Source organism: Vanessa cardui, chromosome 27 (genome assembly GCF_905220365.1).
Source record: "Vanessa cardui chromosome 27, ilVanCard2.1, whole genome shotgun sequence".
Classification (NCBI taxonomy): Eukaryota; Metazoa; Arthropoda; class Insecta; order Lepidoptera; family Nymphalidae; genus Vanessa; species Vanessa cardui.
The window spans coordinates 2,898,114-2,911,580 of NC_061149.1; the positions used below are offsets into that span (position 1 = coordinate 2,898,114).

At 35.3% G+C, this 13,467-nt stretch overlaps 1 protein-coding gene across 2 annotated transcripts in view; it reads left to right on the forward strand.

Moving 5' to 3' along the window:
• The window catches only part of LOC124541261, a 117,656-nt gene that overhangs the window by 92,484 nt on the left and 11,705 nt on the right, over positions 1-13,467 (forward strand). The window contains exons 3-10 of one of the 2 annotated variants that reach the window (XM_047119152.1): positions 7,167-7,256; positions 8,388-8,536; positions 9,238-9,371; positions 10,337-10,531; positions 11,133-11,238; positions 11,550-11,616; positions 12,342-12,436; positions 13,054-13,142. In XM_047119152.1, the coding sequence (XP_046975108.1) occupies positions 7,167-7,256; positions 8,388-8,536; positions 9,238-9,371; positions 10,337-10,531; positions 11,133-11,238; positions 11,550-11,616; positions 12,342-12,436; positions 13,054-13,142 (925 nt within the window). The remainder of the gene's footprint in view (positions 1-7,166; positions 7,257-8,387; positions 8,537-9,237; positions 9,372-10,336; positions 10,532-11,132; positions 11,239-11,549; positions 11,617-12,341; positions 12,437-13,053; positions 13,143-13,467) is intronic. The other variant, XM_047119153.1, reaches the window with a different exon arrangement.

A 13,467-nucleotide genomic window follows, 5' to 3' on the forward strand; every position in this document is an offset into this window, starting at 1 on the left:
GCAATAGTAACGAAGAGTTACGTTTTATTTCTTGTACGTAGACGTAGCGTGGAATGTTGTAATGAATTTATAGTTATGTGTTAACAGACTGACGGCGGTTTTAACGTAAGCGGTTTTTTTTTAACTTTTGTCAATAAACTTGAGTATCGTTATCAAAGTAGTCTTTACTTTCATAACGATTTTGATGCATTTGCTTCTCACTTTATTATTTTTACAATAAATATTTATTTATAAATAAATACTCAAGTGACGTCATATTTAATGTTATTTTTACGCTGTCAGGAATTCGAGGGTTTTTTTTTCACAAAGATATAAGTAAGATTAAAATTAACTGTTAATATTACATGCTGGTTAAGGATCTTCTCTTTTTGTGGTTAGAAGGTTATATTAGGCATTTGAATAAATATAAAATGCTAAAGGAAAACCATTGCGAATAACCGAACGAACGCCGGAGAATTACCGGATAAAAAAGTATATCTACCTATGTAATATTTATAATTTCTAATATAAGAAAAATAAGCTCAAATATTTTCTTATTTTTTTAATTGTAGGCAATATTTTCTGGAAGCGGCTAAGGAAAGATTTAGGCTATTTAATTTTAAGACATTACTCCATGGAACTGTGATCAATCGTTTCAATAAGTTATTCAATATAATCAAATCGCCTTCAGACTGAAAAATATATAGTTTAATTTAAATACGCATACAAATAATTATATTCGTCGCTGCTCGTCTTTTTCAACCCACTTCAAAAAGAAAGGAGGTTATAAATTCGTCTGTATTTTTTTATACATACCATTCTTATCCTGAATACAAATTATTCATTCCAAATTATTCCTTAAGAGATTTGTTTTACGGTAAAAAATATATTTTAAAAACTACAAGATTGAATTGATATTAACACCTGCTGTGTGCAAATTCAGGGCATTGCATACAGCACGCGTGAGGATGAAGTTGATATAAGGTTTTTCTTTTGTCAAAAACATATTAATTATTAGGCACAACGAACAAAAAGTGTTTATTATTTACACATAGTAATTTAAAATAAACAAAAATGTTTTAATGAAACTTCACAAAAAAAGCCGAAACGCACTCAGTGTGAAGAACCTTAACCGCCGCTCGAGCTAACATCCTTCCGTTACAGCGGCGCTTTCAATAAAAACTGGGTACACGCCAAGATCTTAGCATTTCCTATGTGAAAATCGAAATAAGCTCTTTATATATTTTATGACTGCGTCAGTATGAGTTACATAATGATATGTGGTAATGCTTATATAAAAGCGTCCCACGGCTACAGACAGGTGGGCTTGGGTAGAATAATGTATATAAATATATTCAAATAGTATGCTCTTGTGCCCTTATGATCGCAACAAAGTCAGTCTTTATTCAATTTAGACGCATTACACTTGCGTATTGCCTAGAAAGATACCATAGACTTAAGAAGAATATAACAAGGATTTCAGATTTTTCTATGATAGTTATTATAATTAAAATTTCTTTGTTTTAAGTAGCAACTTTTTTATTGTTATGCATCTTTAGTGCAAACTCTGTTTAACAAAATGCGAATTAATGATATTTTCGGTTCTATAAGTTCGTAAGCCAACATTTTAATGAACATACAGTCTTAATTTTTCTAGTTATTTTTTGCACGAAATTTTTTTTTTTGACACATACTAAATTACCACAAAATATATAGGGTTATTGTTAATTCGACGTATTCTCTTTAGGAGGTAAAGGGTTGGTAACCTTGCAGTATGCAAATGGGGGTTAAAATTATCGCAAATAGTCACCCCTCTTACCTCCAAAAGGGAATACGTGGAATTACGAATAACCCTGTATATTTGTGTAAAGGAGACATATTGCTAATGATCACCTATTTATTATAAACCTCATTTGGAGGTCTGTATAAATGTTCGATGTGAAATATATAAAATAATTGATAAACCTATGTATGTAAAAAATATCGTTTCGAATAAATTCAATGATTCTATGCACCAGTAATAGGATTACACGCGGCTTTCGCGCAGCTATTGTGGTTGACGTTTATATTTATAACGTAACTCGTCACGCGTTATGTATCATATATTTATATATCTACCGTGATATAGTACGAGGCGATTGTTTGGAAGAAACGTATTTTTAATATGATATGATATAATTCGGACTGTTTTCCCTGCTAGTAGATACAGACTCAAATTATTGAGTCCTGTTGCACGGCTTACAGTAATTTGTTTGTACACATACTTTCCCTTTCTTTTTCTTTCTGTCTCTCTCTAATGTAACTATACAGTCTCATCTTATGTGATTAAAGTTTCTTGTCATTTATGTATTTTCAAACGTTGGTTAATTATTATAATTGTTCATTCCATTGACTATATTTAGTACATAGTTAGTGGCCCAAAAATCAAAATAAAAATAAACTTTATTCAAGTAGGCTTTTACAAGCACTTTTGAATCGTCATTTTACAATTAAGTGAAGCTACCTCCGGTTCGGAAAGTTCTATCGAGAAGAACCGGCAAGAACCTCAGTACTTACTCTTTTTTAACATTTAAAAACATATAATGAAAACAATACAACATCTGATGTAATTATTTCTTGATTTCTTACATCGACGGTTCTAATTTTGTAATAATAAAATGCTTTCCTTCTTCTATTATTACTTCTAGGGCTAAAACTATTAAAACTATACTTACAAAAGTTATATAAAGTTCAAAAGCAAGGAACAGTCAGTTTAAAGAAAAAACCTATTTAAATTATGATGTACTGTCACGCTTGCAAATTTATTAGGAATTAATGCGTTTATAAGGCGCGTGTGTAACCCTTTCCGCCCTTTCAACATGGCGTATCCTTTGAATTAAATCAACGCTCTATCAAGATTGGTTTAGAAGTTTAATACCATGTAGATGTATGCGTCTTATTAAATACATACAAGAATATGGAATCAAAATATACTTTATTCGAGTAGGCTTTTACAAGCATTTTTGAATCATTTAACAAACTTGAGTTAAGTTATCACCGGTTCGGAAAGTAGATTCCGCCGAAAAGAACCGCCGCGGAAATCAGTAGTTAATTTTTTTCAACATTTAAAAATACTGTACTCTGTGTGCTTAGATCTTTAAAATAACGCAACAGATTTTAATGTTTTTTTTTTTAAAGATAGAGTAATTCGAGAGGAAGGTTTTTGTATATAAAACATGGACAATATATGTAGTAAAGGAAAAATAATTTTTTTGTAGTATAATTAGTATCAGCATGAATTTCACCGTAGCATGCGTAAGCGATCCCGTGACGTCCGTCGAAAGACGGAGAGGGTACCGCTGGTTTTTTAGTGGGTAAACCCGGCGTACTTGGGCGCACTCGGCGTCCAGGGCTCCGGGGAGTCCCACACATCCCTCCACTTTCCATCACGTGGGGGAAGCGCGTAAAACGTTTTTCCAGCGAGAAAAAAGAAAAGTATCAGAATGAACCCGTGCGAAGCGATTCATGGGAAATGCATACATCTCTTATGGATTTACGTTTAAATTAAAATAAACCAGTTCAACGCGGGTCTCAGCTCCCGGAAATTTCTTTTTAACGTCATACATTACCATTAGTGAACGTGTAACGCCACCTATCGTCGAATAGTTAAACTTTTCAATACAACGTACGTCTTTTTTTGCGAATAGTTTAAGTCTGTGCTTCCTATAATATACTATCAATTTACTTTACATAGTATAATACGAAGTAGCTTACCGCTGTCTGTCTTGATGTATGTTTCTTTTCTTTCTTATGTATGTATCTTTAAAATTACATACGCTGGTATCTCTTATGGATAACACACAATTACCGTTTCCTTTCACCTTTGATTCGTATCTAAAAGTACCTTAGCTATATTGTGCATTAAATATATGTAGATCAATATGGCCCTTTACAGTATGTGATTTAAATGAATGTTTCCGAAGATATTACAGATTAAAAATGCAGGGACATAGTTTGTATTGTCTTATTAAATCAGCTTATATTTTCCTTGTTAAAGATTTTTTTTTTTTTTAATTGATTTAGTCTGCATATAAAATAAGAGTAGGCTTTTCAATGTGTTCAACAAATGACACCGCTTCGTTTAAATAAAACAAGCTACTAGCCCTTTGGGTCCGTCCATGTTTCGGGTGGGGGATCCCCCAACGACAAACCCTTGAGGTTATTTATTTCAAAATAGCGTATTAATTAAGAATACTGTTGTGGCGATCTTTGCCAAACGCGTAGCTAAGTATTGTTTGTATACATTTTTACAGTATTAATACTGTGACCAATTTTATCGATAAAATAGTAAACAATTTAATATGAACTTGAAATTCACGCTTGTAACGTAAATAGTCTTAATTTATAGCGCGTGAAACTGCAAAGCGTGGTTTCTTATATAATAATACAAAAAAAAAACAACAACTGCCAGCAACCTGCATTGCAGGTTGGGGGAATACATATGTGGCAGGATTTCTGTGAAATTTGATACGTGCAGGTTTCCTCACGATGTTTTCCTTCACCGCCGAGCACTAGATGAATTATAAACACAAATTAAGCACATGAATATTCAGTGGTCTTCGCCTGGGTTTTAACCTGCAGTCGTAGGTTAAAATGTACGGATTTTAACCGCTGGGCCATCTCGGCTCACAATATTATACACACATTCACATTCTCAATACATTATATAATAATATTATATACATATTAATTCCTTCTCCGAAAAGCGCTACACCTTCCCGAATAAGTTTTATGTAAATTGGTTTAGTATTTTTTTCACTTACGAAAAAATAGTGTTATCGTTTATTACAATAACAAACGATAAGATCATTATTCTTAATAGATGAGAAAATAAAAATAGTTGTTTAATACACACTAGCATCCCTGGTTATGGATATGTCATGTCATGTATGGATGGATTGACTGAATGGAAAATATTTCACCGGTTATGGAACCATTTCGGATTAGTCGATGGTTTCGATTTCTTTCGGAGCACCATACCCATTTAAATTTGGCTTCCATTATATATAAGTACATCAGGTGATTATCTTTAGCAAAACAGTGTTGATGGAATAATAATAATCGTTACGTATACAATGAAGTGAATTCTACGACGATGATCGAATGCTTTTGTTTATATGTGTGTAGTATTGCTGTTGGCCCTACTGGCTTTTACAGCGTCACCGGTCTTTCGGGCAAGAACTAATGTCCTCAGCCCTGAGGTTGAGCGCGGGGCTCCTATAAGATCGCACCTCGGCTCAGAACTAAGTCGGTGGGAGATCGAATGCAGTTCGTCCAGGCCTTATATAGTCTGTGCTTCCTACGATATATTATCAATTCACACACACACACACACATACATATGTATTTTTATTCAGATATCGGGTAAAATATACACAAGCTGTGACTCTGATTCTGAAAGTCGAATTATAATACAACAAGCTACATCATAATCCTAAAATTTTATAATAATATCGTAATGGTCGTGAAGTCGTGTCACGTTCGAACATATATTATAAAATAATACGAACAAAACAGGATATGAGAATTTATATTGTTTTCATTTATAAAGGAAGCTCACAATAAGGATAATACTCGATTGTTTCCTGTGGTGCTAACGTTTTGAACATGTATAATATAATAGAAGTTTATTTGGAAAAAATTGGGAGTTGACTACTTACGGTACAGAACTAGCGCCAGTGACAGAATTTATTCTGTTTAAATAATGGTGAAATGACAAATTTAAATGTCCTGTGCAAATGTCTTATATCCCCTAAGGGGTTATAGTACGACACAAATTAGATGTAGCATCGGAAAATGAAATGGAATGAAAATAAAACCGATTACTGTCGATTTACACAACCAATAGAAATAGCTCCCTATCGCGCCATTCGACGCTATTTGTCGCTATAGATTCACTCGTCAGAGAAAGCAAGTGCATGTAAATCGACGCGTCAAATTGACGAACATATTAGGTCATATGATATTACGAGTTATTACATTTGTGAAAAGATCATATTCGCATAAGAAATAAATATTGATAATTTGGGATAGCGTACCTACTTAATTCGGATGTGATCGGTTTTACGAATTTTGCCGCTGCGACATCTAAGTTGTGTCGTACTATACGTTAAAAAAGATATCACTGATAGTACACTGGCATGCTTTAGTGTTTCTTCAAAACTTGAATGCAGCAATACTGTTTTTATATAAGATTTTAAATTAACATGGTTATTCTTATTATTAACGTTATTAAATTCGAGTTATTTCCATGTTGTGAACAAGACATTCGTAGATAATGTCGAGCTCCACCGAACAAAAATAAAAAACATGGTAAATATGCCGAAATTAATAACTTTAATAATACTGTTTTTATACGATAAAAAAATGATAGGAATGACGTAATACTTTAGACCCCTAGTAATACACATTCATTATAATATATTCATGTGCTATAGATATTATGAACTAAATGTCGCCTTCGACTTTAAGGAGTTAATCGTTAGAGTGTTAGGATAAAAAGTTGTACATGTTCTTCCTTGGAGTTTAAGCTTTGCTTCATAGCAAACTTTATCAAATTCAGTTAAGCTATTTGGTGATGAAAGATCAACGATCACAACGATCACAGTGTTACTTTCACATTTATAATGTTAATACAGTTACAGTACGACACAAATTAGATGTAGCATCGGAAAATGCAATGAAATGAATATAAAACCGATTACTGCCGATTTACACGACCAATAGAAATAGCTTCCTATCGCGCCATTCGACGCTATCGTCGCTATAGATTCTCGCGTCAGTTCGACCTGAGAAAACAACTGCATGTAAATCGACGTGCCAAATTGACGAATATATTAGATCATATGATATTGCAAGTTATTATGTTTGTGTAAAGATCATATTTACATGAGAAATATTTTTTTATAATTTGGGCTTCCGTACTCAATTCGTATGTGATCGGTTTTACGAATTTTGACGATGCTACATCTAAGTTGTGTCGTACTATACGTACACGACACTATTTACGTATTTTTTAGTTGAATAATACGAAACGTGAGTCCTCTAAGGGCCCATAACCGTAGAACACTACCATCGATCTATCCATGTATAAATAATTTTTCATTGATTTTATATGGAAATTTAATTGTGTTCTTTTGAAATTACAGCGCTGTGGGAGGAACAAGAGGCGCCGGAGTACGACATCGACTCGGAGGATGAGAGGTGGCTCAAGCAGCAGAGGCGTCCTGAGCTAACAGGTGAGACGCTCGGTTACCCCACGAATCTCGAAATGTATGTATATTTACTGTGTAACTACTGAGTTTCTTGCCGGTTCTTCTCGGTAGAATCTACTTACCGAACCGGTGGTAGCTTCACTTAATTGTAAAATGACGATTCAAAAGTGCTTATAAAAGCCTACTTGAATAAAGTTTATTTTAATTTGATTTGATTTGATTTATTTTATTTACGTGACCCGATCAATACAAAAGGTTGTTTCGATAGAATCGTTTTCTACATTGTTTTTATTTAAACCATATGTATTCTATTTTATTTTTTGTTTCAAAGCGTATTAGTATCTATTGTATTGTAAATGATTATTTATTTATTCAATAACAAAATCGGAATACACTTTATGCGGATTCATACGAGTTACAAGTAAGATAATAGTTATACTTATTTCCCGGGAGACTAACTACAGACTTCAATCGAAATTATTCAGGGAGCCAAATTAAATAGAAACCTAAAATGTTATCAAAATCGGTCCCTCCGTAAAGGTAGAGCTCCGTAACATACAAGCGTACAAAAGATTTACATAGTAAATGTATTATTAAGATTTATATACAAATTTATATAATGAACGTATTCAAAAATATTTTTTTTTTTTCGAATGCTAGAAATCCTACTATATTATTATATATTTAATCTATTCATATACTGGATCAAAGTTAATTTTTCAGTGTAAACAGAATACTTTTAGATTCTCGGAAATTCGAATCTACTTTTTCGAAAGTCATTTTTTAACACATGAACAATAAAAGTTAAACCTCAGAAATAACTTTTCATATAGTTATTATGAAAAAAATACGGCGTCATACAATATGTTGTCGTATGACATTTATAACATATAAATTTGTTTGTCAATAACAATCATCGAGAAATTTGATCATTACAATATATAAAAAAAAAAAAAATTGTCATACATAAATAATTAAGTAAAATTGCTTTTGTGAACTTACTAACCAATTTAGGTATTAAGATTAATTAATTTATTTTTACTAACATTATATGGATCTATGTAAATTATGGTCTGAAATAAATGATTATTATTATTATTATATAGTATATATTAGCTACTTGAGCAGTTCTTATGACTCCATTGTCCTTGACAGAGTTAAAGTTCGAACAAATGATGGACAAGCTGGAGAGGAGCTCGGGGCAGACGGTCGTGACGCTGAACGAGGCGAAGCTGCTTCTGGAGAGACACGACGACCTCGTCATAGCGGTCTACGACTACTGGCTCAATAAACGGCTCACCACTGTAAGTTGAAACGCGAACCGTGCGCGTACCATACACGCTGGACTTACGGCTGTTTTAAAATAATTCAAACTGAACACTACGTGTAAGCAAATAACCTGACCCCCCCCCCCCCCCCTCAACCAGTCACCAAAATAATCTTTACAGCTCCATACAACAACAACAACAGCCTGTTAATTCCCACTGCTGGGCTAAAGGCCTCCTCTCCCTTTGAGGAGAAGGTCTGGAACATATTCTACCACGCTGTTCCAATGCGGGTGGATGGAAAACACATATGGCAGAATTTCTATGAAATTTGTCACATGCAGGTTTCCTCACGATGTTTTCCTTCACCGCTGAACACGAGATGAATTATAAAGACAAATTAAGCACATGAATCAGCGGTGCTTGCCTGGGTTTGAACCCGCAATCATCGGTTAAGATGCACGCGTTCTAACCACTCGGCCATCTCGACTCCAGCTCCATAAATCATCAAAATCAGCATCAAAATCGAAATCTAGAAAAACAACGTCATCTAGACCCAATTTTAATTTTGGGGTTGCGGTTGATTCTCGGACGTAATATTTTTGTTTTTCCTTGTTTCCTGCTTTATCTGTTGAAAGCAAAGTTATACGATTGTATGTTAGTGAAAAGCCAAGTATAGTTTCCAATTTAACAAAACTATTTGATTTATATATGCATGAAATGTATTGATTCAATTATAGTTATCAAAGGTAACCTTCCAGCAACATCCGCTAGTCCTGTCGGTGAAGACTGAGAGCCGGCCCGGTCAGTCCACGAACAACCCGTACCTCGCGTTCCGACGTCGCACCGAGAAGATGCAGACGAGGAAGAACAGGTTAGACGCAAAAACATATCGACTAATCGTATCCGACAGTTTGGACGATGTATGATCATAATGTTGTCTTAAATTTTCGCGATTATTAATTCAAATAGACAAATGCCACCTTAGTCTACCCGTGACCACGAACGCTGTTAAGTGCTCGAAACGTCGGGATGTCAAAAATAATAAATCCTTTATAACTAGTTTTATTTAGATGTACGATCATATTTTTGTTGAGTTTCCTCTGGAAACTCTTTTCGCCTGATAAAGTACCCGAGTAAAGTAGTCATGTGTGATCTCTTTTCAGTTGTTTCGTACTGCTAGTCTTAGGTTGTGAAAGTGAAAGAGTTAGTTAGTTAAGAGAGATCGAGTAAGGTAAGAGATTTGGCTTATCTTCTTCGTCCTTTGTTCTATGGGCCATTTTAGTCCAAAATCGGCTGAGAAGTCACCAGACAAAGGATGTTGATCTACTATACCGTATATCAACGCACTAAATTTTCGGCCAAAGTTCGGCAAATTTTATTCGTGATTCAGGAATACAGATTAAAAATAACATTAACTGGTTTCGTTCTATTTTCTTCATTAATCGTCATATTTCCTTCTTAAAGACATGGTTTCCAATCTAATATCCAAGTTGTGGCAAATTTTATTCGTGATTCAGGAACACAGATTAAAAATAACATTAAATGGATATCTTTCGTTCTATTTTCTTCATTAATCGTTACATTCCCTGCATTAAAGACATGGTTTCCAATCTAATATCCAAGTTGTGGCAAATTTTATTCGTGATTCAGGAATACAGATTAAAAATAAGATTAACTGGGTATCTTTCGTTCTATTCTCTTCATTAATCGTCATATTTCCTTCTTAAAGACATGGTTTCCAATCTAATATCCAAGTTTAATTGGTTTAATTGCATTAAAGGTATGGTTTCCAATCTAATATCCAAGTTGTAAGTATTATAATCGTAACGTGTGCAGGAAAAACGACGAGAGCTCGTACGAGAAGATGCTTAAGCTGCGGCGCGACCTGGCGCGCGCGCTCACGCTGCTCGAGCTCGTTGCGCGGCGCGAGCGCGCCAAGCGAGAGCTCGTGCGCCTCACAGCGCTGCTGGCCGAGCGACGCTACGCCGCCGGCGACTTCGCCAACCAGCTGCTGCCAGACCCGCCGCCCAGGTGCGCAAAACAAGCCATTTCCCATACCCATCATCATTTGCCATGCAAAACTATTTCCATGATTACCTCAAAGCACCCACCACTACGCTCGCGAGCTATCCTCGTAGACACTTCCAGTTTCCATCATAATTTTTCGTGCAAAAGTATTTCCATGATTGTCTCAAACCCAATTTTTGATTCATGCCGAATAAAAAGGGTATATGCCATTCCCATCTCGTATCCATCATGCTTTGTTATATGAAACTATTTCCATGATTGTCCAAACCCAATTTTTGATTCATGCCGAATAAAAAGGGTATATGCCATTTCCATCCCGTAGCCATCATACTTTGTCATATGAAACTATTTCCATGATTGTCTCAAACCCAATTTTACTTTTTGGTACATGCTGAATAAAAAGGGTATATGCCATTCTCATCCCGTATCCATCATACTTTGTCATGTGAAACCGTTTACATGATTGTCTCAAACCCAATTTTACTTTTTGGTACATGCCGAATAAAAAGTAGCTTCACTTAATTGTAAAATGACAATTCAAAAGTGCTTATAAAAGGCTACTTGAATAAAGTTTATTTTGATTTTGATTTTGATTTTTTTCCAGGCCGCAGTACACCGCCGTGCCGATAACAACGGCGAGCTTCCGTCGCGAGTACACCGTGCAACACTACCCGCCACGCGCGCCCTCCACACCCATCGAGCCGAGACAGGTGAGCTATGCCCTTACCCTATCGTACCTTCAGTTTGGGACCAGCACCCAAATGCCGAGTAGGATTACATCTTTCAATTGCGCTTCAACAAGCGATATAATAGTACCAATACTTGGTTTTCAATCTTCAAATCAAAATATATATTTTTCAAATCTATAATAGTTTTTCGAATTGGCTCACATGTATGTAAACGTACGGATACGAAACCGTCCCAAAGTTTCATTTCTCGTGAGTGTATGCGGTATATATGCATAGAGAACGTAGTGTCGGTTGGTGTGTAAGCAGTGTTGTACTGTACCGTAATCTTTCAGCGCGAGAAGCGACCGTACAAGCGGCGGAAGCATCGCCACCACGCGCCAGCCGCGCACCCGCACCGAGGTCAGTACGCGCCCCCACTGCGGCCCCCGGGCCCCCCAGGGCCCCCGGGCCTAGTCTGACCCGGGTTTCGCTTCCAGAGACCGCTGCGGCTTTATACGCCTCCCGTTATAAAGAAATAATAGGCTATTTGACAATGCGATAAAAGTGTCAATTATTGTATACAGTATATATTATGAGTTAAAAAATGATTATTTATTAACGAAAGTTGAAAATAATGCATATGTTACTTTAAACGTTTGTCACGTGACACAAAACGCTCCTGATTGACCGGGCTTATGATGAAGTCAATTGCTTGTTAACCTTGCTTGCTATATGTACCACAGATTAAAATACAGGCAAGTGACGTCACCGACCCCATTGCAGCGCCATATTGTCAAAGTAGCATTTTCGCGCGCTATTTAAATATGGAATTTTTAATATGATATTCTTCAGCAAATATGAAGTAGAAATAAAATAAATCAAATATTTCACTGGGTTACTTAACCTACAAAATAGATTTTAAAAACCAGTCAAATAGCCTATTGAATCTGATTGTATCGTGATTTATATCAGTAATGAAACACTTTGCTTCGAGGTGTGCGATTATAGTATAAAAAAAATATTGGAAATCAACAAAGTGAAAGATTTCTTAATGACTTAATATTAAATGATCTTATGTACATTTATATTTAAACGATTTTCATGATAGAATGCATGAAAATACAAAACTCTCGTGACGTTTTCAGATTCGGGCGTTTGTACATCTTCGGAGGAGGAGTCAGCTCCGCCGGACGACGGGCCGTTCGCCTTCCGCCGGAAGCCTGGCTGCTACTACGAAATGGTGAGACCACTTACATTCTATATAGTATTCCAAGCGAAGGCATACAGGTTAAATAACAAACCAAACTTAGATCTACATATTCGATATTATTAAATATAAGAACTCATCCAGTTCTCCCTCTTAAACTCAGAGTCGTAAATGGAAACCAATACTTTAAAGCTTAATAAAGTTTAACACATGGAATACAAAAGCATAGTATAGTCCGTCAAATGTGTCTGGCAACCCTAGACTCTTTCATTTTATTTCATTATATATAATCCACACGTGTGACAATGAATAATCTTTATCATATTAATAGTCCTTAAAATGAAATGAATATAGTATCGATTTCAATGGCAGGAGGACTCAAGATAAGAATAACTTTGATCTTGAATAAACATGACATAATTGGTCGAGTTCTAAAATAATCTTAAAGTATAAATCCTTGAAATCTTGAAAAACTATGGTGTAATGTACTGTAAGTCTTTGTAAAGTTACTTTATTGTCACTCCCCTTGCCTTTTAAATATCCAACATATATATATTAATTTGAAACAGCTACATATATAGTATCTATGATTAAATAAACAACAACAATTTATTCCTAAAAAGTTAAAGTTTAATTTCATCTATTTCCAGCCTACAGCGACACTGTACGGGGACCCATTGGACCCGGATAACCCTTCCAAGGACGGAATGTTTGAGCACGAACTGGACGAGAGGACTAGGTAAGAATAAGCATACAATACATATATGTATTTCTTCAACTGATATGATGGATTGGTTGTATATAGTATTATATTTACTCAACTGATATGATGGATTGGTTGTATATACCTACTTGGTGGTAGGGCTTTGTGCAAGCCCGTCTGGGTAGGTACCACCCACTCATCAGTTATTCTACCGCCAAACAATAGTATTCAGTATTGTTGTGTTCCGGTCTGAAGGGTGAGTGAGCCAGTGTAACTACAGGCACAAGGGACATAACATCTTAGTTCCCAAGGTTGGTGGCACATTGACGATGTAAGGAATAGTTAATAATTCTTACAGCGT